The sequence below is a fragment of the Perissodus microlepis genome, chromosome 7 (genome assembly GCF_051167445.1).
Source record: "Perissodus microlepis isolate ML-2025 ecotype Zambia chromosome 7, ASM5116744v1, whole genome shotgun sequence".
NCBI lineage: Eukaryota > Metazoa > Chordata > Actinopteri > Cichliformes > Cichlidae > Perissodus > Perissodus microlepis.
In genome coordinates, this window is record NC_140467.1 from 37,812,616 (window position 1) to 37,838,708 (window position 26,093).

The 26,093-nt window shown below is 41.5% G+C and overlaps 1 protein-coding gene across 3 annotated transcripts in view; it reads right to left on the reverse strand.

Annotated features, from left to right (window-relative positions):
• Nucleotides 1-1,335: 1,335 nt before the first annotated feature.
• The window catches only part of tnksa (tankyrase, TRF1-interacting ankyrin-related ADP-ribose polymerase a), a 101,459-nt gene continuing 76,701 nt past the window's right edge, over nucleotides 1,336-26,093 (reverse strand). For all 3 annotated transcript variants that reach the window (XM_084934896.1, XM_084934895.1, XM_084934897.1), the window contains 13 exons: nucleotides 20,387-20,606; nucleotides 19,267-19,376; nucleotides 17,777-17,965; nucleotides 16,837-16,917; nucleotides 14,436-14,622; nucleotides 14,275-14,354; nucleotides 11,229-11,349; nucleotides 10,487-10,584; nucleotides 9,079-9,153; nucleotides 8,820-8,925; nucleotides 6,546-6,732; nucleotides 6,239-6,395; nucleotides 1,336-5,313 (listed from right to left, as the gene is read on the reverse strand). In XM_084934896.1, the coding sequence (XP_084791022.1) occupies nucleotides 5,227-5,313; nucleotides 6,239-6,395; nucleotides 6,546-6,732; nucleotides 8,820-8,925; nucleotides 9,079-9,153; nucleotides 10,487-10,584; nucleotides 11,229-11,349; nucleotides 14,275-14,354; nucleotides 14,436-14,622; nucleotides 16,837-16,917; nucleotides 17,777-17,965; nucleotides 19,267-19,376; nucleotides 20,387-20,606 (1,698 nt within the window). In that variant the 3' untranslated portion in view covers nucleotides 1,336-5,226. The remainder of the gene's footprint in view (nucleotides 5,314-6,238; nucleotides 6,396-6,545; nucleotides 6,733-8,819; nucleotides 8,926-9,078; nucleotides 9,154-10,486; nucleotides 10,585-11,228; nucleotides 11,350-14,274; nucleotides 14,355-14,435; nucleotides 14,623-16,836; nucleotides 16,918-17,776; nucleotides 17,966-19,266; nucleotides 19,377-20,386; nucleotides 20,607-26,093) is intronic.

A 26,093-nucleotide genomic window follows, 5' to 3' on the forward strand; every position in this document is an offset into this window, starting at 1 on the left:
GACAAGAAAGCTCCTTACCATGCATGGAGGGTTTCACCCCAAGTCCAGCACCCTGAGGCTGTACGCTAAGCGGAAGGAAGGGGGCCGGGGACTGGTGAGTGTCAGCACCACAGTCCAGGATGAGACAACGAACATCCAAGAATACATTGGGAAGATGGCCCCAACTGACCGAGTGCTCAGTGAATACCTCAGGCAGCAGAAACCCAAGAAAGAGGAGGGAGACGAGGAACCATCATGGAAGGACAGGGCCCTGCACGGTATGTACCACCGGCAGATAGAGGAGGTGGCTGACATCCAGAAATCCTACCAGTGGCTGGACAAAGCTGGACTGAAAGACAGCACAGAGGCACTAATCATGGCAGCACAAGAACAAGCTCTGAGTACAAGATCCATAGAGGCTGGGGTCTATCACACCAGGCAAGACCCCAGGTGCAGGCTGTGTAAAGATGCTCCAGAGACAATCCAGCACATAACAGCAGGGTGCAAGATGCTAGCAGGCAAGGCATACATGGAACGCCATAACCAAGTGGCCGGCATAGTGTACAGGAACATCTGTGCCGAGTATAACCTGGAAGTCCCGAGGTCAAAATGGGAGATGCCCCCAAGGGTGGTGGAGAATGACCGAGCTAAGATCCTGTGGGACTTCCAGATACAGACGGACAAAATGGTGGTGGCTAACCAACCGGACATAGTGGTGGTAGACAAACAGAAGAAGACGGCCGTAGTGATCGATGTAGCGGTTCCGAATGACAGCAATATCAGGAAGAAGGAACACGAGAAGCTGGAGAAATACCAAGGGCTCAGAGAAGAGCTCGAGAGGATGTGGAGGGTGAAGGTGACGGTGGTCCCCGTGGTAATCGGAGCACTAGGTGCGGTGACTCCCAAGCTAGGCGAGTGGCTCCAGCAGATCCCGGGAACAACATTGGAGATCTCTGTCCAGAAGAGCGCAGTCCTAGGAACAGCTAAGATACTGCGCAGGACCCTCAAGCTCCCAGGCCTCTGGTAGAGGACCCGAGCTTGAAGGATAAACCGCCCGCAGGGGCGAGATGGGTGTTTATTTTTTTATATATTATATATATATATATATTTTCATACTGACGTTCATTTGCATGCATTGTTCATGTTAAATTTAGAGAAAAATCAGCACTTAGACCAGTCAATCTAGCAACAACAACAAAGTCGTTTTGTTGCCAAGTTTGAACTTCAGAACGTCACCATGTCTACATACCTAAATGCACTAAGTTGGTGCCATGTGATTGGCTAATTAGATATTTGTGTTACCATGCAGTTTAGTATCAAACTGAACTCAAGATCACAATGAAATAAAAACAAAAGGACACTTTAAATTCTTTTATTAAGGATTTTTCTTCTGTACAGTCATGAAGGAGTTTCTCTGTTCCACATGTTAGCTGGTCAGCAGCACGTCTGTACAACCATCTGTACAACAGGAGGTCAAATGTAACAGAATGAAATGATAATGAAACCAGTGGCTTCTGGTAGAAGGCAGCTCAGACAGCTAGACAACACCTGACTCACTGAAGAGACGCTCCCCCCTCCAATCTATTTACAGCAAGGTTGGTCACTGAACAGAGACCAGCTAAAATTAAAATTCAAAAGGTTATGACATAAAAAAGGAGGGAAAAATAAACTAAAATTTAATCATGAAAGACCCGCTAAAAGGTGCATCTGGATTTAGTTTATTTACATTCCAATTTCAAGCAATGCCCACAGACCTCTGATCATAAATTAACATCTGCCGGCCTTAATGAGGTCAGTACCAAGACAGCCGACAGCAATGCTGCCGTTTTATCTAAAAACTGTGTACTACCGACACTCACTCAAACTTTAATTGAGCTTCTGGTGGAAGTACAAAAAACAGGCTTTACACGAGGGCCTTTCATTTTGTTCCAGCGAAGCAACCTCAATTCTCCACTGAAAACATCTTTTCACTTCAGTTTAATTTCAGGTTTTTTGAAATGTTTTCCTCATTTCTGCTTGAGTCATCTTTTCTTCAATCTCCTCATTCAATTTTTCCCATTTTTAGTCTTTTCATTTTCATTTTCCCAATTCACAGTGACACAAATAATTTCTTCTACTGTGATGACCTACCTACACTATCAATTAGTCAATAAGTCACAACTTGAAAGAGGACACCCAAAAAAGGTTTCATTTGTTATTCTGGGGGTCAGCTACAGTGTGTTTAGTTCAACTGAGTTAATTCAGGCTTGCAAGTCAAAAAAAAAAGAAAAAAGTGGAATAAAAGTGGTCCTATTGTGCTTATTTTTATTATATTCTTGGACTTTAATAGTGTTATCTCATGTGATTGACCGTTTTATTGGTCAATAATTAATAATCAATAATTTTATTGATCTTATATTGAGCCTAGGTGTAGCACTTGAGTTCATCCATCATCTAAAACAAGCCAAGCAACCTTTCTTCTGATTGGCAGCCCCTCACTAACAGAAGGTTTATACAGCCAGTGGGTGGAGCTTCTCTGTTCATAACCAAAGCTGTGCGCTCCTACTTGCATATATGTTGACCTCCATTATTCGAAACTTTGCCCATCCAGCACTGTAACAGCATTAAGCACAATAGGACCACTTTAACATTCATTTGTTTTACCCTCAAATTTACCACTAACAGAGGTCAGGAGACATGAACCATCTCTCCTGATTGAGGTGAACTCCATAATGGTCAGAATCACCGTCCCGGTGCTTTCACTCCAACTGTCTCATTAAAGGCATTCAATTTCAAAGACCATCAGCCCTGCTGCGTTTCACCTGACATGACCAGAGGTGAATAAAAGCATACAGCTACATTCATGTGTGGTCCCTCCCCATGATCTATAGGGAATTTAAAGGTTATAAATAAAGACCCGTTAACAGAAAAACACGTAGTCATTGCAGTTAAAAAAAACAAAAACAAAAAAGGAAAACCTTGAGCTTATAGTACTTTCTGAGAGAAATGGTAACATGTTGGTGTTTAGTCATGAGCGTCATACTTCATCCTGACATGAAACGTATCCATCAGCCTCATCATCATATAAAAAGACTCTTTTTGCAGGCTCCAGCTGCTGACGCCTCATTAAGTTGTTTCTACACAGGAATGCCAGAAAATATCAGCACAATCAGGTTCGGTTGTGTCCTCACTACAGGAACTGCTCTGTGTGATGTGATTAAGGCCAGCCAGCTGCCTGGGGTGGAGTATGCAGGAGGCAGGAAGATCACCGGCTCTAACTCCTCCACCCTGCCCCCCAAAAAGCCCTGCCCCCAGTCACACATTGATGCAATCTGACATCATGCCGGCAAGTTAAATACACGCTTAATATCCAATCCAACTGCAGCAGACACTCTAGTGTAGACTAGAAAAAGTTCAGGGTTGAAGTGTGAAAACAGTTTACAGTACAGTGACACTTTCACATTTGAGGAGTGTAAACAGAGGAGCATGAAGTCTTTTAAACAAAGAACTGCCTGAAATTGGGGGGGAAACGGTACTTTTAAACAAAATCAAAAATAAATGCCTCTCTGATAGCCTTTAACACAGTACTGCAAGCTGGCAATTTGTCTGTTTCACCACTAGAGGGCATCAACAGTAAAAGTTGGAATGGAAAGGAACTGAAATGACCACATGTGGGAACGTGTCAGTGACATTAAGATACTTCAGTGACAGTAGTATTGTGTGATTAGCTGAACCCCCCCTCCCCAAAAAAAACAAAAACAAAAAACAAAACAAAAATTACCCAAACCATCAGGCTTGCTTAAAGTGAGACTTTAAAGAACGCCACATCTCTTCTACTGCATACATTCAACTTTTCCAGTGACTGAAATAACAAAACTGGACAGCAGCAGAAAGCAAGCGTGCCATCTGCAGACACAAATTCATCCTTTATCTGTCTTGTTATTGAATGCTGAGTGAAGTTTAACCCAAATGAACTGGAAATGAAGCTCATGCACAAATCTGTTTGCAACACACTGAGTTTGCAGGTTAGCAGGTGCTCCCAGAAAAATGACAGTACCCCTTAAAGGTATAAAACAATATGGGTGTAACAGAAAGCAGGATTTCATTTGAGCACTTTTTACTGGCTAGATGCGCCTAATAAACTGGCAGGTGAGAGTAGTTTATGCGTATGATAGCCTTAATCGTCTGTGATCCTCATGGCTCTGTCTAAGACTGGTTTTTAATCAGAACTGGGCTGAAACAACACGGCAGTTCTGGATGCAGTTCCTATAACGACTGCAGATTTCCTGTGATACTACAAAGACAGCAATCAGTTCTTGGAGATTCTTGGTGGCATATTTGAGAAAAATAAGAGGTATGTTTAGGTTAGCTGGCTTGTCACAGGTGTCTCAGCCTGTCATGCTTCTTATAACTTAACTTCCCGGAGAGCTAAAATCCCAATTTTATATTTTGATGAGCCTGCATGTGGTTTTCAGTGTATGTGCTTGATATGTTGCGGATCTGAAACGAGCAGGTTTGGTCTGACTGACTTGTGGGTGTAAGGTGGTGGTTGGTCCCGGTGTGGACTGTAGTGGAAAGTCTGCAGCAGGTCCCGTCAGCAGCTTTATTTGCTTTTTGATATCAACGATTCTCTTGCTTCTCTGCGTTTCATCTCATTTCATATTCTCCTCCTGTGGCTTCTCGTTTACATCGGCCTCTGGTGAAAATGCGACGACACAGAAACGCGCTGAATTTCCGTTCTCTCGATGCATCTGGAGGTGGCGTCGGAGCATTGTTTTGATGTTGTGGGTGTGTGCGCAAAGCAAAAAGAGGACATAATATAAAAAACACATTAAAGCCTGGGGCTAGAATACAGGAGCAGTGCAAAGGTGCCAAAAAAACAAAAAACAAAACAGCTTTTTGTTTGTTTTAGATAGTTTTTTTTGTGGTAATTGCTTTCATTTTGAGATCAAAGCCACAGCGCCTGCAAAAACAGCTTCCATTAATACTGATGAAACAGTTTCCATTTTCTCCTCAAATGATTAATTATTACTGTCTGCTCCTTTTGGACTGAACCTGTATTACAACCCCAAAAAACTGAAAGACACCGTCTCTTCTTCCTCCTTATTTCCACGTTTGAGGGTCATCTGACTCCTGGCCAGCCGATGCTTCGTGTCACCCACCCCCAGCTCCAGAGACTTTGAAGGTCTGAGGTTTGAAACTCCTTACTGTTCAGTTCTGGTCCTCTTTGTCCACTACAGTCTGGCTAACTTGGCACCCAGCTGTGCTTTAGGACTTTTGCTCAGCAGTGGCAGCAGGCGTGGCCAGACTCTCTGGCTTCACAATCTGGTAGGTGATCAAGTACTCTGGGTAAGCCTGAGGACAAAGAATACATTAAAGTCAAAGAAACTGTTATGATTTCAGTGCAAGGAAAAAAAAACGTGGGTTACTATAAGAAAGACAAAGTAAATTAAGTATGATCTTTTAAAGGCTGGGTAAGTATTTCAAATGTGTGTATGCTGAGGATTTTTGGAATTTACAGTGTTGGTCCTTTAGAGGATTTAAACACCCAGTCACACAGGCCTAGAGACCAGCTGGCGACTGCCTGGCAACCTCCAGGCAACCTCCATTCGCTAGGAAAAAAATTATGATTCTCTGAGTGCTTACGATTGGTTGCTAAAGCCCCAGTCACATGGTCACCATTTCATACCACAATTCTGAAAACATGACAGTTCTTACTTGGTACCATGGGTACCAGGCAGTGTATGTACTGAGGTACAACTGTAGGGGGCAGCATACGGCTACAAGTGGCTATATGCAGAATAAGAAGATGGCAACTGGTGCTGCTGCCCTTATAGGTTTGGTATCAAGAATCATGTAATTCTACTGGTACTGGTACCAATTAGTAAATTCCTGGTATTGTGACATCCGTGCTAGAGACTGGTCAGTGTTCCTATTGGGAATGACAGTAATAATGTGTATTCCCTGAAAGGCTGGTGAGTGAGTAGTTCGGGTTGCTTGCCATTACTGGGTGAAATTGGCTGTGGTGCTGCATCGACAAGGTCCTTACGATTACTTTGGTCACAACTGTGCAAACAGTTTGCATGGAAGATGCCAAATGTCTGCAAAGACTTGCCACTACTCACTAAAAGCTTGTTTCCACCGCTGAAAAAACATGAATAAATACATACATTTTTTGCATGAGTTATTATGTCCAAATTTCAAAAGTTGGACTTAGTAACTCAAACTTCCAAGTACCTTGAAATTTAGAAGGCAAAAATGTTTTTCTGTGTGTACCAACCTGCTCCCCTCTGTAGATGACATACTCTGCATACGCCAGACCATTGACACTGGGTCGTCCTATTACGGAGTGGTGACCAGGAGGGGCGTGGGCCATTTTCATTGCACTAAACTGAAGGAATGATTTACCGAGTGTCACCCGACAGAACAGCATCTGTCTGCAAACACACACAAACACACAGACGCACACCATGGAATCGATAAAATCAGTTTATTTGATCTTTCGGTAAGGCAATTTTTATTTCAAGAATATTTTAAGAAGCGAAAAAGATCTCGCTAAAGCTGCTCAGGCCGATGTGAGCACCCACCTGTGACATATGTAGCAGGAGCGGTCTTTGTGGGTTGGACAACCTGTTCCTCCGCCGATCCCATACACATACTGATTGCTCTTGGAGGAGTTCTCGGCAAAATAGATGCCAGCGCCAAACATGCCTCCGATGTATGCATGACGCTCATCAAAGCCCTTATGGATAATTGCGTTGATGAAGGGAGAACCTGGAAGGCCCGGAAAGTGAGAAATGACACAAAATATTCAGCTGCATCCACTGTGAGCATGTCTGTCCTGACAGTGATGCCTGCATCAGAAATGTCTTCAGATACAAGAGTAATACATAAAAGATCACAGCAGACTCTGAAGATGCCAGAAAAGGTAGCGTACTGCGTACTGGAAACTGAGCAAAGAAACTGGGAGGATTCCACTCTACGGCAGTTAATGGAGAAAAGCTTGTGGTTGGAAAGAGGATGGAAGATTAAGGAGTTTCCTTCAGCCAGACTGCAAGAATAACAGCAGCGACGCGCCAAGACGTTAATGACGGTGCACACAAATGGTTGAAACATCATGATTACAGAAGACGCAGTTGCTTTGTATGTGGACTGAATCTCCACCGTAGGAATAATCACATTTTGTGGTGAAATAAAAAAAATTATGTATAGAAATGCTTTTTTTATAACTAAATTATAGGAAAGATAATATTACAGTTAATCACAAAGCACCTTAGTCCTCAAGAGAACTATGAAACTAGGAGAGGAAGGAGGAAGTGCAGAGTGCGGCGCTTCCTTACTTTCCCTCCATGTAAGGAAACAGAATTTATGCATTTCACATACTCCGGTTAATTCATCTTTTTGAGCTTTAGAGGACGGCATGCTGACAGCCAAAGCTGTCACAGATATTTAAGGTGCATCGACTGATTCACCACATCAGCTCATGTACTGATTTTTAAAGTAGATATCAGGAGCTGTCGGATACCTTTGAGCGGTACAGTTCTTTTAAGTCTTTGCAGGAACTCATGTAGAGTTGAACCTATGGACCTTTTTTATGCTGTCTAAATTTTAACCTCGTGGTTAAACCTCCCACCATGTTAGCCTCTGTGTCTGTAGAAATCATCCAAAACTGAATGGTATGCGTGCTCCTATTCTCCAAAATGCTGTATGACAGTTAAACGCTGCAGGTTAAATGGATCTGGTGTAATGTTTGTAGTCGATGCCGCAGTGCCGACGTGGATGTGTCAGACTGCAGCAGAGTTATCACACAATCAATAATAAGCACTTTCACGGTCCAATACTATGTGAGGAGGAAAGGGAGGAGCGCTGCCAGAGCCCTACGACAAGATGTCCAACGGGCTACCCGTGTGTGTTTCTGACCCCCATAACATCAGAATGCCACGAGCACGGCATGAGGACCCGACATCCTTTACTGGGACATGCGCTCAGAGTCCAGCACAGCCAGACTATGACAACTAATGACAACTGAGCTGCACTGAGCTGTGATTACCCCTTCCAATAAAGGATGTTGGGCCCTGCTCATGAAGTCAGTTTCTGACAGATAATGTGATAAATATGCTTATGGGTGGCCATCTGGAGGTCATTCTGTGGGGCTCTAGTGGTGCTTCTTCTGTTTCTCATCGATCAAAAGAGCAGACAGTAGTCCTGCAGCTCTCCTTGTGTTAAAACCTGTCTCTTGGTATCTCCAACACACTCCTGAGACTTGTGCTGGAAGACACAGCAGACCATCTTGTGATGGCATGTATGGGCTGGACTATCTATGCAAGTTGAATGGGATGCAGGTACCATCTCATGATACCAAAAGTTCCAAAAACATTAATAAAAGGAAAAAAAAAAAATACTGGTGGCTGTCTCAGCCTCCCAGTAGGTACATGTATGGTATCGCATTCACAAAGTTGGGTGTCCACACTCCCCGCCCACCCCGCTGGGCGCTGACAACACCATTAACTAGAGTAAAATTCAAAACTACTCCCCTTTTTGGGGATGAATTGGGGTTTTTTTTCTAGTCCACTTGATGATGGATTCACAGCAAGAGTAATACTAAGTTAACTAACTGTCTTATACTGAGATAATCCAATTTTGGATTAGTGTGCTTAGCTGTGTTTGTTGGAAGAGTTAATTCCTTTTCAGATGTTTGGTACATGAGTCAAATGTATTTCACAAATATTCATTACAGGAGTGCAAATGTTTGTCAGAGCATTTCAGCATAAAAAAGGTGCTAAATCGCTAAATCAGCAGGACTATATTTAAAGAAGCTCAGCATGCTTTCATATTTTACCACATGCACAGTGTTTATTTACCGTGAAAGAGCATGCGCTCGTTGTGGTGGTTGTGATTCTCATCTGCAATTTCCTTTTGTCTGTGTGTGTATCTTTCCCGCAGCTTCTTATTCACAACCTTCTGAATCTGCAGTCAGAGGAAAGAGAGGAGGGAAACAGCACGCATAAAATGCTTAATTTATGTCCAGATTGCTTTTTCTTTTTTGCTTTAAAGGAGGGAAGAAAATAAAAATAACTTATTTCTGTATTTGTACAGTGTGATGTGTTTTTTAGGTCATACTTTAATGATGTTGTAGCGGCTGAAGACCCCGCCTGCGTTGCCTCCGTCGCGGTGCTCTCTGATCGTGCTCTGTAGCTGAGGAGGAAATCATCAAACATAACAACAATGAATCATCATAAACACTAAACTTTTTTTCCCTCAGATTTCTAAAATGAGATGAGATGATGAGATGAGATAGCCTTTATTTGTCAGTTGCAGTTGCCCACAGAGATGACAGACCTTGCCGACCGTACATACAATACACAAACATCACATTGGGGAGACAGGTCAGGCTAGGTAGCAAGGAAAAAAACATCGAAATGTGTAACACAAAAGGATAATACAGATATCAACACACCATAGCAGAATAAACACAGACAAGCAACATGGGAGAGTATTCCAGTGTGTACAGCTGATCTGGGACCGCTGCAATCTTCGATTGCGCCTCCAGTTGATCCGGTGTCCACATCGGATGGGAGGTAAGCATCCGATGTGGATGTGAAAAGTGCCAGTGACACTTTTCACATGGATACATTTGAAAACGCTGTTTTCGCATTGCAATGTGGACAGCGAACCCGGAGCCTTTTCGAAAACGATGACACATTTTAGTCATGTGATGCAGTCATGTGACCAATTAACCTAAGGTAGCGGAGGGCATTATACAGCAGCTGTTTTGTTTGCTCTCAATTTTGACAGCCCTATTAAAGATTAATATCAGTTTGTACATGCTCCAGATAGCTTTTCTTCAATTCAATTCTTTAATTCTCACTCGCTTTTGCAACTTTGTACTTTTGTGTTACTCGCAGCAACAACACCACCTCATTGTTAACTCGATGTGAAAAGTTAAAATAACTATAAAGTGTGAGAGGAAAGCAGCAGCTCATTCAATCAAGAGTAGATGCCTTCACAGTGCCTGTGGGGAAATGTGGCATAATACAGCAAAAATAATGTGTGCAAAATAATTGTAGGTAAAAATATTTCATCTGCTTTCTTTCTGGTATTTTAAAAAACAAATCAGTCCAGACTTCATGACTGTCATTTTTCAAGTTGTCGAGGAAGAATTACAGATGAAATTACCTGTTAAATTTCTTTTAACATGTGACGGTTCTCATTAATTTCAGCTCATTCACACTGATATCGGCTGTCTCGTTCAATCGCGGCTTCTCAATTACGAGAGCAATGCAGGCAGTGGAGCAGCTCCACAGATATGAAACCTCTCGTTCAGCTGGCTGCTGTGACACCGCGTGATGTGTCTTTAGGAACATGGTTGAAATTACTGTTCAAGCAAATGAATAAATGTTGTTTCACACTGAAAGAAATTCATCAAATTCAAAAAAAAAAAAAAAAAAAAAAAAAAAAAGGTGCTATGAATTTAAATGTGGTCAGTGTCGTGTGTAGGTTACATGTGCTTAAAGGGGCGTTTGCGTACCTCCTCCTCCACAGACTGGAATTCCTTGTCATCCGGTTGCAGGTCGATCAACATGGTGCCCTGGCTGGAGCAGTGGAACGTCAGGTATGGGTTTGCACCTATGAGCAAATATTTGCAATAGAGATCAAGATGTTTAATTCAACTAAATTTTAATTAAAAAGGTAAAGGAAAATTATACAATCATGTTAGTTAATGACATATTAATCAATTGATTAATTTGATGATTCCAAGTGTTGATTCCAGGAAATTGATGAAGTCCAAAGAGGTGCTGATGCAAGTGAAGGAGCCCATCATTAGGTTGAAAAAACAAATGTAAACCTATCAGTTGCGATAGCAAAGAGTTTAGGAAACGATAACTAAAGTGGATGATCAGAGTTACTTTCATGGTTAGGAAAAACTACTTCACAACATCTTGTCAAGTCAAAAACACTCTTGAGCAGGTATCACGCATCACTGCCAACCTCTGTGATAGGAGAAGCCTTCATTAGTGTAAGACAGCAAGGCACAAACTACTTGTTGTATCTAATCCAAGTGTTTGACATGTAGATATAAAATATGAGTCACATTTCCTGGATAACATATCTGAACATTAGTAGAATATAATGTTATTGATTGTGAAATACGTCTAACTGATTGTTTAAAATATTTATTGGCAAGTTTTATTAACCCCCCCCCCCCCCTTCCTTTGAATGCTTTTCCACTCAGTTACACTCAGTGCGCTGTTCTCTTCGAGTATACTGACCTTGCTGGCCTCCCAGCAGTCTCTCGATGCCCTTGATGAGTTTGTGTCTGTGACCGTAGGCGTTGATGCCGATCTCCTTCAGCTCTTCGTGACCCATGTCTGCCAGCACATCCAGTGAAATCTGCCCAGAGATGGCAAAAAAAACAGAAGAAAAAAGAGTGCACTTGTTATTTTTCCCATTGCCTCTAGTTATACAGTCATAAAAAATTGATTTAACAATGCCTTAATGTATTTAACAGTAAGTCATGTGCCGACAGTGGCAGCAGGTCATGCTACAAGCTGATAATCTGAACTGTCCGCTGTAAAGAGTGATGAGTTCAGTGATCTAAGATGTACCACGGAGAAAATAGGTCTGACAAATATTCATGAAAAACAGCAGCCGCACAAAGAAAAGGTCAATGAATGGATGGCAGTAATCAAGCCAGTTGATATGCAAATTGACAACGGCGAAGTCATCGCCGCTCTCCTGAATTTGTTCAGGGTGAGCAGAAATGAGATTCATCCTTGAGGCAGAGATAACTTTCCCTCCGCGCTGCCTTGATCACTGATACAGGTGTAAATCATCACAGCTTGAGTAGTCTGCTGGGAGTTTACTGCGACGTGCTCTGCGGAGAAATAAGCTAAGCAGAAACCTGTCACACCGCGGAGGGGTAAACTATAGCGTTTGACTTTTGCGGATCTCCCTAACAGAATAAAACAATTTGAAGAAAGGACCAAAAACTGGTTAAATTAAACAAAACTGTTTGAAAAACACTAGAATTCAAACTGCTTCTCGCGTGAGAACTTCACATCTGTTTTTATTCTTTAAGGCGCTGACCTCAGACATTATTAAGGCCCTGGGCAAACCTCCTCTGAACGTCTTCCTTTACATCAAGCTAGTTAACAGTGAGGCTTGACAAGGAAGAAGCTTCAAAGAGTGCAAAGTTCAAACCATTATTCTGCGATTCATCAAGAACACTGAACGGCAGCAAAGTGCAAAGTCTGCAGCTAAATTAAAGGCGCCTATAACGAGTGACAGGTCAGCTGAAGCAATGTTTGTTTCTTTGTCACACCTCTGAGTTCTTGTTCATGTCATTCTGAAGTAGAAACGTAGACACAGCTGACTCTTACCCCATCACTCTGCATCACTCTCAGTTTGAATATTAATGCAGGCTTGTTTCCCTTTAGGAGGGGAGGGGGGCAAGAATAAATTTAACTGCACACGGAATCTCCCACAATGCTTCCACCCTGCCTTTTACCAGCTGTCACCTTTCAGTGTTACTTTATTTCACTGTCTGTTTTCTCCTCGTTCTGTGACCTCTTTCATCTCCTTCACTGTTCTGTCTCTGCCTCTCTTTTCTTTTATCTTCATCCATTCAAGCACCTTTCTCTCTTTCCTCCCCTTTGTCTCGATTTACCTTCTTCTCTGTCTTCTGTGGAGATCTTCGCCTCCCTTTGTGTTCTTTACTCTCTATACATCTGCCCGTTTTCCACAGTTTTCAGCACCAAGATTTGCAAATTTGGTAATGCTCTGAGCTGAATGCTAAAGCCGGCGTGCTAAGCAGATGTTTGTGGTGTTTGCTAATTGACTTGCTAATAAAACGCAATGCTGATGGGAAGGTCTGCAAGATGCGCAACCATAAATCAAACAATTACAGACGACAAAATTACCAGACAAATTAAAATTCTGAATGAGCTACTTAAAAAAAAAGAAAAAAAAAAAATCACAGCTCATTACGTCTACAGCAGTGGTGTCAAACATAAGGCCCGAGAGCCAAGATCGGCCTGGCAAAGGCCATGTCCACACTAATACGTTTTTGTTTGGAAACGCATCTTTGTCTCTCCGTTTTGGCCTCTGTCCACACTGAGGTTTTGAAAACGCTCTCCAAGGTGGATACATTTGAAAACGCTGTTTTCGCATTGCAGTGTGGACAGTGAACCCGGAGCCTTTTCGAAAACGATGACACATTTTAGTCATGTGATGCAGTCATGTGACCAATTAAACTAAGATAGCGGAGGGCATTATACAGCAGTTGTTTTGTTTGCGCTTAATTTTGACAGCCCTATTAAAGATTAATATCAGCTTGTACATGCTCCAGATAGCTTTTCTTCAAATTCTTTAATTCTCACTCGCTTTTGCAACTTTGTACTTTTGTGTTACTCGCAGCAACAACTCCACCTCATTGTTAACTCGATGCTTTTCCTCAACATTTTGCTGCGATGTTTCAAAGAGCCGGAAAGTAAATAAACGGCAGACAGAAATGAGGCAGGCCGAATCGTCTTGCGTTTCACGCGTGCGCAGCACTGGAACGTAAGCGTTTTCGGCCGTTTCAATGTGAGCGCACAACTCTGTGAAAACGACTGAAAACGACAGTGTGGACGCACAGCATTTTCAGACGAAAACGCCGTTTTCAAATTCATCCGGGCTAGTGTGGACGTAGCCAAAGACTCCAATCTGGCCCCTTGGATAGTTTTGGAAAATGTGAAGGAGGACATTTTGGACTTTTAACTTTTTACAGCTTTTCCTACTGATAAAGACCTCAACTGTGACCATTCATACTCCACTAAAGTAATTAAATGGTAGATTATTTTACACATTTAGTTCTTACAGCATAAGCCCAAAAAGAAATCCTGAGAGATTTCTTTCATTTACTACAGGGGCTTTCTTTGTCATGATAAAAAAAAGTGAGACATACTGTTGAAATTTGGCTTCTTTTTCTTATATCAAGACTGACAGAAAGGGGAGTTTCACTTGTTCGGTTCACATAAGATCAAAGTGGTGCTGCATGTGGCCACCCTTGGTCCACAGCTACATAAAATGTGTGCATCAAGTTTTATGTCAATTGTGATACTACAGTCAGGATAACAGTGGTGGACCACAGGATGCAGACGGATCCTGCCATCCTTAGATCCACACACAACAAGTAACAACAACAAAAAGAGGGAGACCAATGAAGTTGTTTTGCTTAGAAACAGGATTGGATTCACGGCAGCCTCTCTTCCTCCTTCTTTTTCCTCCTATTTCACGCTTTAAAAGTCTGACACATCAGAAATGCTGTTTGTGTACCTGTTCCCGCTGAAAGATGTCTCGGAGGTGTTCCAGCCCCAGGCTCTTTAAGAACTGGTTGATGGTCATGTCAAGTAGAGCTGCAGAGACAAAGTGATGTCAGCAGGGTTTTCACAAGTTTTGACTCGTGGTACAACGGGCGCTCTTGTGCGTTCACCCACCTTCTCCTTCTTTCCTGTCGGAGCCAGTCGCTCCATCTGCGGGACCGGTGGCCCCGGCCACCGTGATGTCACTCAGAGGAGCGGCCAGGTTGTCTATGCTGCTGGCCGCTGACAAGCACGAAGGGGACGGAGACGGAGAGATGACCACACCCCCTGTCGCTCCTGTGCTCACCACATTGGCACTTACCTAAAAGTAAGAAGGAGAAGGTTTGCTTTGACTTAGTAAGACTTTATAGAAATTTTCTTTAGTCACCAATTTTGAGTGTTTGAGCTTTCAGCTCTTGAGGTGAATTGAAAAAGCTAGCGACATGGCAACCAGAAACCATAGAAAATGACATTCAGCCACTTGAAGCGACGGTGGATGTTGATTGTCTTGATGTGTAGTTACATTTCACGGGAGATGCACGCAAGGTTATGATGTAGGGTTTCACAAGGGCTTGCAGTTATGGTGTATCGTAATCAAACTAACTGTGAGGTCAGGTTACCTAGGGGACAATTCATCAGAAACTTCAGAGCGGTGTAGTGTGAAACGTTAGCGAGACATGTCAATTTTTTTGTGGCTCTTTTTTACCGGACTAAATCACCATGGTAACTTGAACCCACAATCTGTCTGGGAGCAGCTTATGTTGCATGTGTCACTTTAAATTCAGTTGGAAGTGCCTCATTTTCACCAATTCTTTTATTTATATCATGAAGTTACAGCCGAGCAAACTGTTAGTTGCATTGTGAGTGGAATGTGCATGTGATGCATAACACATATATTTTTATAATTGATCCTAAGTAAAGAATCAAGCTGCTAGGTCTCTTTTACACCTCTGGAATAGCAGTTACGCACACACACACGAACACCTGTTCAGTCAGTAAGAATAATTTCACTTTGATGATGAAAAATAAACTGGTTTTTAAATCTCCTTTGTTTGGCTGTGGGACAGTACGGACAGCTTTAACTGTCCTGTAAATATAACAGCTATAAAGGGGGGGAAAAAAGCTGCACTGGGAACACACTTTGATATAAAAATAAATAACTGGAACCAAAATGCTTGTTTAACATTTTAGTACTCTTCACCATGGATCTCTTTTCTTATTTATTGTTATAGTTTAATGTTTTTTAATCACCATTTAATCATTATTTCATATTGTCTCTGATCAGAGCAGGCAGTACTCAAAGGAATTATTTTATGCACGAGGATTGTCACATAATGTGTGAAACATCCCTTTTCTACATGAGCGAGTACAGAGCCTGAAACAAAAAGTGGGCTTAACAGAGAAAGTCGATAACCATCACTGTGATACCCACCATCTCTGACTGGGGCTTTAGGGTTTCTTGAGCCAGCTAATATAAAGAAAGCCTTCAGTTTAGTGCTGTGAGACACTACAAATTTTGGTATTGATCTGATACCAAGGAAATATATCGCTTATTCCAATACAGATACCAATACTTTTAACCTATAAAGACAGCTTATATACGAGATAGCTTCTTAATGACCACATTTTAATGAACACTTAATCACTGTGCTTTTTACTTTCCACTATAATTACTCAAGGCAACAAAACACACCTTTCAGTTTTTCAAGTGTTATGAAACCGGGTTTTTGGAGACCTGTATTGTGAATGTGCCTGTCTCTAATGCACTTTGGGTCACCTTGAGTAACATGTCAGTTACTTTTATCTCTTTAGGGCTCCTGCACAGTATGAAAAAGTGGATAAAAGAGTAAAATTGTATCTTTTTTAAATCAGTATTTATATATGCAACATGTTTTGCAGTGGCGTAATTAGCAGAGGAAAAAAAGGCTCATCTACAAACTAAAAAAACTGATTTAAGAAAAAGGGTTTCAGAGAGCGGGTTGGGCAGAGACGATACCCTTCCCTGTTCCTCTGCCATGACAGCTGAGGTGAAACTTGCTTTTCTGTCACAACACTCGTTCGTGGGGTGGAGCAATGGGCACAAGAAGAACTCATTAAATTTTGGTGCAGATCCAGAGCAACTGAAATTGGCGGAGGATGCCCTCTCTGATCGCCCTTCACGTTGCTCACTTTTTTAGTTAATCAGCTTCTATTTAAACGCTGTGCACTGACTTTGTCTGGGTTTGGTAATTAATGTTTGGTTAACTGATTTGCAAACAGAACCTAGATTTTGCACATTTTGGTAATTATGTGACAACATAAATTCACACGCAGCTCTCGAATAAAGACTTCTGTCAGTGAGACGTCTGTTTAAATTTGGAAATGTAAAAATGTTCACACATCTGGTCCGTTCGGTGTTTCGTTTAGGTTTAAATCAAAGCACGTTTTTCTTTACATTGAGCTTAAGATTAAAAACTGATATGAATTCTGCTATTAACACTTCATCCGATTCAACACAGAGACAGCATCTGTGCCTATACTGTGTGCAGACACTCACCACAGTGGCCTGTGGTTTTAAACAACTTGGCAGGGCGTCTGGTGGCATGGCATCAATCAAAAGTGCTCTGATGTCATCAGCCTGCAACAAAGACACAGCATGTAGACACCTCTGAATTAGTTTTGTATGTTTGTTTGTATTTTCTGAACACACTATCTACAGATCACACCAGGTTGTGTTTTTGCAGCAAATCACTGTAGTGCTACACTTTTTCTGGATTTTTTGGCAAATCTATCATTTTATTTTTGAGTATAAGACACTGTCTTTTCTTTTCTTCTGACTGAAATATGCACTTTCTTCTTTTAAGGGCACTTGTGTTTGTATTTTTTTGTGTAATGCCTTGAAAATGACTAAGAAGCTTAACTCAATCATGGTCAGAGGCCACGCTTTGTGAAGTTATCCCAAAGCTAATCTGGACTAAACTAGAAAATGGCACGTGTGACGTTTTCATTACAGGATCAAACTGTCACGAAGCTTCATGAGAGCAAGCCAAATTTTCCAGGCTTTTCCTGGGACTGCTATATCCATTAATGACTTCATCCAATGGTCAATAAATAAACTGAATGCATAGTGTGAGAAGAGCAGCAAATGCCTCTGTTTCCTCTTATCTCTAGCAGAGTTACAAGCCTGTAGATGTCAGCAGCAGTGATGTGCTGTTTTCCAAAGGAGGCTCTCAAACTTTGGTACCTACAGTCAAACAAGGAAACGCGTAAGGAAGCTCATTAGGAAACCTCAGTAGGGTGTGAGGAGTTAGAAAGCTGTCTGTTCCACCATCTAAACTTCTGCAAACTCTCCTTATGGCGCTCAACTCTCTGAATAGTTAACCATAACCATCTGAACGTCTATTTAAGTCAATGTGCTGACTCATAAGTATGAAGACTGTTATGGGAAGAAATTAGGACAGATCCCAAAAAAAGTCCCACAAGAAATCCTTTCATACCGTGGCCAAGTCCAGCGGCGTCTGCCCCTCCTGGTTCTTCATAGTGGGATCGGCTCCATGGGCGAGCAACAGCGCGCAGAGCTGAGTCCTCCCTTTCTGGGCCGCTTCGTGCAGGGGAGTAAATGCCCACTTGTCGGTTGCATTGACACATGTGTTGTACTTGATCAGCAGAGCAGCTATGTCCACGTGCTAGACAGAGGAGAGGAAGTAGCGGGGAGACATAAAGAAGAAGAAACAGGAACGCGGAGGAGAGAAATTAAAAAATGAGAGCAGATGAGTGAGGAGGTGTCTGGGGGAGGCGAGGGCAGCACGAATAAAAGCATTTAACAAGAGTAAATGTGTGAAGTGTTGCTGAATGAGTGCTACAAAATTAAGATCAGGGGAAAAAAAACATGTAAAAACGGATTGCAGGATTGTGTGAAACAGAAAACGTGTGAATTATTAAATCTGTCATGATTTTTCTTTTCCCTCCGGTCCTTCCTCTCCTGCTTTTCCCGCTCGTCTCCCTCATTCCCTCGTCGTCTGTCTACGACTCGTGTCTTGGTGTCAAACAGAATGGAGCTTGTTTTGCAGTAACAGTCAGGGATGCTTGAGTGTGTATAACTGTTTGTGTGTGCGTGCGTTTCCAAAATGCAGAGCTCATCAAGCTTTCATGCAAACACGTGTTTCATGTCTCTTTTAGGAGAAGACTGCTGACAAGCTACGAGCGCTGTGCCACCAAAGATGAAGGGAAAAAGCACAAATGTAAACCTTCAACAGTCGAATATCCCCTCCATGTTAAAGATGATAGTCATTATTATTGCTGTTTAGGTAAGTAAGATCCAGCATCACAGTTAAATATCACACACTGTGTGCTACACATTTTCTAAACATCCAAAATATGCATATTTGTCAAACTTTACAACAACCTCTTGAGATGATTTTGACTTAACTGCATTGAGGACTTAATGTGCAGTTGAAAAAAGGTAATAAACTGCAATATATGCAATACTGAGCATATTGCAAAATGTTAAAAATCACAATAAAATCATATAGTAAGTGAAGTATTGTAATAATAGTGTATTTGAAATTTAGTGTATGTAAAACAATATAGTGAAGGAAGCATATAGAAAGATTATAAGCAACTGAGCTGTTTTATTGATTAAAATACCCAAGTGTGGTTATCTATCAATCTATGTTCATCATACATTTACACCTTTATCCATGAATGATATTCTAAAAAAGGTTTACGATAAAGATTTTCAATCATTTTTATGCAAAAATTAACTTGATTCATTTCCATCAGTTTTGCGCTTCAAGTATGAAGTAAGTAAGTCTTGCTACTCTAAAAGTCGAATACAATAAATAAAAAAAATAAACAAATGCACTATAAATATACAGCTGGCCTCAAGTATTTAAGTGAGTAATTTGAATGTTAAAGGAGATAAAAGACTTTTTAAAGAAACTATGAACAGGTAGCAAAAAAGGCAAGCGTCATGTTTGCGTCTTACCCCATATGAAGCGGCATTGTGTAACGGTATCAGCCCTCCTTTGTCCTGCGCATTCACATCGGCTCCATGCTCCAGCAGATACTCGGCTACCTCCAAGTTGTTATAGCCGGCTAGAGAGCGCCACAGGCGACGATTCCACGCAGCAGGACAGAAAGAAAGATGAGTGAGGAGAAACAGAAGAAGATATAAAAATGCAGTCAGCTAATGAGAGAAGACAAAATAATGATAAAGACAGAGTGAATGTCAGCCTACGTTCACGGCAGCGGGACGGCACATATAATCATCTTTTCCTTTTACAAGAAAGTACATCAACACAGAGGGTGCGTGGGCGTGTGTCTAAGTGGTCAGATTTATTCAGACCTTTAAAGTGTTTTCCAGCAGTTTCTTAACTTCTGAAGTGCCAGTCATGCAGCAAAACCTCTTCTATTTAAATATACTGCATCATCACACAGCAAGAAGTGCGTTTATATATATATTAAGACACAAAAAAATCCATAATAGAAAGGAAATTCGCAGGAGAAACAGGAAGCAGTTTTTGGTCTTCAAACTTTCCTGACACAATTATGCACATTTTAGGGCACCAAATTGAACAAAAGCAGGATAAAAGCAACCTCTAAAGTATGACCCATAATGTAAAAGAGTTAAACAAAACTAAATGCTCATTTTCAGCCTTGAGTTTGCATCTATAATGTGTTTTCATAATTCAGGACATCGTCTGTGGTTTGTACTAAAAGGTGAATTTTTAATGTAAATTTATGGATGATTAGATCAGCGTGAATCTCATTAGGCATTTGTGTGTGTGTGTGTTTATCCCCATGAGGGGCTTTAGCAGGATGGTGTATCAGCTGTTATCTCTGAAACTGATGTCACAATGATTGCACACCTTGAATAATATACATAATAGTTTGTCTACCTTTAAGGGGACAAACGCTGTCTGTGCTATCAAGATTTTAAAAACCGTATTATGCGAGTAATGTAATTACGAGGTCATTGTAGGTCAACTGCTCGAGCTAGTTGTGCTATCAAAATGTGGTGTTTCGCTCTACCGATAAAATTAAGACGTAATTATAGATAAAAAGGTTTAAAAAAATATGTGTGTGGGCTGGGCGGCTTTTTTTACCTGCAAGGTGCAGCGGAGTCGAGTTGCGTCCCTGCGTGTCCCGACAGTTAATGTTGTCGGGGCTGCATAACTTTTGAACCCTAGCCAGGCAGCCTTTCTTAGCAGCGTCCAGCAGCGCCGCGTCGCCTCTGAGCAGGTCCTGGATGTCCGTGTCCCCGTCCTTCACCAGGTCCAGAGGCGTGTTGCCGTCCCTGTTCTTCTTAGTGGGGTCTGCTCCGTGCTGGAGAGAGGAGGCCATAAAAGGGGGAGTTACACAAGGAAAAGAAAGATGGGGAAAAATACAGGCAGATATGTTCTAGAGATATTTATCCGGTGTGTGGAAGTGCACGCCGACATCATTAAACAAGACGGCGGCTGCAGTCGGGGGGCAGGATGAATGTTGGAGGCTGTGTGGTTAATCAATGACAGGCCATTTTAATACAGTCCACGCTCGCCCTTTAATTCGTTCTGGCAAGTGATTTCTAAGGAAATGAGCAGCATGTTTGGATCGGAGATATTAATTTGTCACATTGTATCTGGGCAAACTCACGGCTAAGGATGAAGATATTTATAACGTACGCTTGGTTGCCATGACACTGAGTGCAGACAACCCCCCACCCCATCATCATGAGAGGACAATTGTCAATTGTCATTTTTTTAAGTATACCCTGATTATTAAAGAAAACACTGGAAAAAAAACCTTGTTTGTTTGATGGGCAAATAAATGGAAAAATCTGATCCATCTCCAATAAAAAGCTGTTAAAGCTCACAACAAAGACAGCAAAATAGATAAGAAATGTAGAGGATTTAAGTCTCATGACAACACCACAATTAAAAGACTGAATACTGCTATACTGATTAGATACTTTTCTTTTACATGGTCATTAAACAAACAAGAAGAAACAGTCCTCCACACTCTGAACAATCTGAACCCGCTGGAAGCGTTTCACTTAGACGAGTAAGAAATGATGACAAGTGACGAGTGAGAAGAGGATGGATGAAGGTAATTCACCGGAGAGCAGAAGAGAGGAGGTGGAAACGAAAGGGAGGTAGAGAGAGGTGAGGACAGGACACCCAGTGAAGTGGAAAACACCACATACCCCGGGGGACGAGGGGAAAGCAGCCATTTTCATCGCTCAGCTGTCTACTAGGTTGTGGCTCAACTTGTCATTTCATTGTAAGTTTTGAAATCCGCTCATTAAAATTGGATGTTGTGGGACCACTCCCCTGTGTATCCACTGCTGGTCTGAAACGGTCCTTTATAGAAATCTCTCTCATGGCTCTCTATCCCTCTATTCAAAGTAGTCTGAACCTTTCCCTCTCATGAGTTTTTTTTCTCTCCTGCTCCTCAATTTCCATTATCTCTTCACTGCTGTCACTCACTCACACTCTCAGGAAAATTAGACTAGAAATAATTGGGGACATTTACTTAGATACAAAAAGGGAAAAAAGATAGTCGACCTTTCAAGAACCATTATCTTTCTCATAGGAAATACAATTTACAATTTTTCGTATCTGCTTACAAATGAAACGCTATACTAGCAGCTTATTGAAGCTCCAATGTTCTCAAAAATGTCCAAAAACAAGCTCATTTCAGCAGGTGTGATTTTAACAAGTTGATCGCCACGATATAGTCTGCTAACAGGCTTAGATTGGGACATCGAATGAAATCAACTGAGCATTTTTTAAAGTAAAATGTTGCTGGCTACATTATTACAAGTCCTTGAAGGTAAAATTGTAATTACAGCATCCAATATATGTCGGGATTTGTATGAAATATTAACTATTGTGTAGCTACAGGAACATTTAGAAGATTTTTTTCGTAGTTTTTTTTTTCGTGAAGGCTTGGCTTAATTAAGCCACCAAAAGCTCCTGGCAAGAATCTGCTTGGTAGTCTTTGTAGACCCATGTTAAAGCACATCACACAAGTCAGAAAAGACAAAGAGCTTCTTTTAAGTGAAGTTAAATTAACTTTGAATGAACAACAGAAACTGTTGTCTGCTGCTACTGTCTGTGATTCTTATCTCTGTTTCTTTGCCTTGTTATTTAACATCATTGTCACTGAACTTTCCAACCAATTATTATACTACCCAGTACCCCAAATAGCTAATCAGCCAATCACATGGCAGCTACTCACTACATTTAGGCATGTACACATGGTTACGACGACCTGCTGAGGTTCAAACCAGCATCAGAGTGGGGAAGAAAGGTGATTTTGAGCGTGACATGGGTGTTGGTGCCAGACAGACTGGTCTGAATATTTCAGAAACTGCTGACCCACTGGGATTTTTCTCTTTAACAACCATCTCTATGGTTTACAGTGAATGGTCCAAAAATAGAAATTATCCAGTCAATTACCCGGACGGAAATGCTTTGTCGATACCAGAGTTCAGAGAGAAATGGTCAGACTGCTTTGAGCTGGCATAAAAGGCAACACTTACTTAAAATAACCATTCATTACAACTAAAGTATGCAGAGGAGCGTTGAACCTTCAATGCAAGTGCCTCCTGACAGTTGAGGCCAAAACTGAGGCTATGGTTGGCACAGTTTTACCAAAATTGGATGATAGAGGAAAAAACAAGACTGCCTGATCAGATAAGTCTCAATTTCTTCTGTGACAATCAGATTGTAGGAACAGAATTTGGCATATACAACATCAAAGCAGAAATCCATCCATTCTTATATCAACAGTTCAGGCTGGTGATTTAATTGCGTGGAGGGATATTTTTTGGTGCTTTCACATTCTGACTTAAAATCCCATGAACAACCCAAGGTGAGAGGAACAGCTCTCCAGCTTCAGACATGTGACCCGAGGCTACAAATACTTGGTTTATTACAAAAGCAATCACGACTGAACAAGAGGACATCCTTAAAGAACTCGAATATCATCAAAGGAAACTCCAAGCATAAAAATGTCACAGCCTGACTGACAGTTGGTCTTTTCCAAAATGATGTTGCATATTAGCATCAGACATTCAACCAGATCATAACTCACTCGAGTTCACAAACTGCATGCCAAGTGCTAATGAAGTAGATTATACTTAAATTGAGCTGAAATTCATTATCCTCTCACACATCTTCACCAACAACGATGATGCTAATGTGCATTTTGCATGACAAGACCCATTCCTCAGAAACTATCTGGGTACAGGGAGGATGCAGCGGAGTTTTAATTTGAGCACAAATCCTGCACAAAAGGAGGATAATAGAAAGTTAACAACAAACAGAGAAGACAAAGGAAAAATCTAGTGTTGAACTCCACAACAGAGAACAATCACATCCCGAGGCCTCGGCAGATTAACACCAAAGTGTGGGAACGCTGTCTTACTTCTGTGCACAAATGTGTTAAAGGGAGAGTCGAGAGTACTAACGTGTGTAAACAAGAAACGCAACAACATGCTGAAATTCGCCACTATGAGAATGCTTCTAACCAGAGTGGGAAAAACAATACGAACCTCCTACAATCAATCATCCATTTGTGTGTCTCTAACCTCTGCCTCCAAAGCCAAAGACCAACCATGAGATCAGGGAAAAAAAAGAAGTGTGGCCTGAGGGAGATGCTGTATCTCTGAACTCCATTTGCTTTTTGAGCTGACTGGGATTTGTCTACACACGAGTCTGTGCGAGGCTTCACACTTACAAGTGAGAAAAGCATTTCATTTGGTGCTGCATATCTAATAATGAGTCTAACGATAAAAGCAACAGCCTTTAATAAGCTGTAAAGAAAACCTCACTTTAATATATAGCGGGAAAAAAACCCCAACAAAACATCTCTGCTGAAGAAAAAAAAGCCTCCATCACTGAATTTACACCAGACAAAAAAAGAACAATCACTTCTAATAAACTCCCACGAAGACAAAAGAAAACCTTATGGTGGCTGAACACAAATAAAGCTGCTGAAGCAGATGGTGTTCCTGGACACGTGCTGATCAACTGCAGCAGCGCTGGTCTTAAACATCTTTACCTGGAGTTAGAGCTGCACAGCAGATGGAAAATTGAGTGAAAACAGCATAAAGTTTCTTTGCGCTTTAAGCTCAGGACAGCTTCAAATCTCAACTCACAATTCCAATAATGACATTGAAGAGCACTGAAAGTGTTCAACTGGTGTGTGATATAGAATTTCTTTCTGTATTGTGTAACCTGCAGCTCAATTATTGCCGTTTTTCCCTTCACTTTCTTCTTTCATGCTATTTTTTGGTATTTTGCCCTCATTAGTAAGGAGAAGTGTGGGGAGCAGAGGAATGAGGTGCAGTAAACATTGGGCTGGCTGGAAATAATCAAAAACTCTCTATTGATGCCTCTGCCCCCTGACCTGCTGGCCCAAGGTTTTTCATTTAATTCGCAACTCATCCTCAGTCAAGTGAAGCTGTGAACTGCTAAAGGTCTGAACTATTGTGACGTAATATCAGTGTGTAAGAATACTTCAGCATTATCACAGTTTTTTGAGCAAAGCTGCCTCTATAATTTGGCCCTAAAAACATAAGAGTGTAGACTGGTTTGGACTCTTAATCAGCAGACCACAGAGTGACCAGCTAGTGGCTAAGAACTCAATCCTCTGCTTTCCCTAATTTCAAGCAAAAGGAGCACCACAGGGAAGCGTTCTGGGTCTTCTCTCCTTCTCATACATGGCTTAAATCTGCAGATTATGCAGCTGAGATAGGATCAAATTGTTGGCTCCCCAAAGCCTGGGAAAGTAAAGTGCCGTTTCTCATACTTTTTTCCTTAGTATTCACAATTAATGCTCGGTGGTAAAAGTAAACATCTTTTTTTTTTCCATTGCTTGTTTTGCTGGACACCAAACACAAAAACATTTCATAAACTGATATATGGAGAAGTGCTCATTCTTCTGGAACCAGATAATTTGGCCTTTTTTGTTAGATTAATTACTTAAACAAGTTTTTATCGCAAGCGAGGTCAGTTTATTCAATATAATGCAAACCGATAAACGCCACCGCCCCTAGGAAGGAAATCATTCACCATTTCTCACACTGCACCAGGCAGTGCATATTTAGTCTGCACCTCTCTGTACTCCTGCACAGCCAGACCGACAAGCTAATTTCTCCCCAGAGCTGTCACCTTCCCTAATACTCCACACAACAGCCACTCCCCTCCACCATCACTGATACCTCTGCTGCACTGTCGCACCTCTTAGTCCCAAAGTTTTCAGTGAACACTGCTGTGTATCAGTTTCACAGCCTGACCACGACAATCTTACACTTCTTTTGTGTTTTACGCTGCTGTCTGCTCACACAACTGTGTCACTACCTCGTACAAGCTGTGTAGGACGTTTATCTCATAATTCATTGTTTTCTTTTCCATTTATTTTTAATCATCCTTTAATACTCCTAAGTACATCTGTTACAAACTACTTTAAACAGTCAATATGTAATTATGAATAAAGTAATGAATTTCTCTTGTTTTTCCGTGTGCTGCGTTTACCGTGTGTGTGTGTGTGTGTGTGTGTGAATTCAACTGTGTTCATCTAATAATTTATGCTGCCCCATATGGCAACGGCAAAGCGGTGACGTAACCTCGTCTGGAGGTGTTTGTGATAGGAAAAACAAAAATGCATTCAGCTGTGAAACTGCAACATTTCACAGGATTCATTTAGCCTCAAAGAGATGTGACAATTCAGTGTTACACAACAGATATTTTCAGCTTTGTAACTGGATTGGTCGGAGTTGATCCCGACCGGGTTCAAAACTCGCACAGAGCACAAGTCATACCT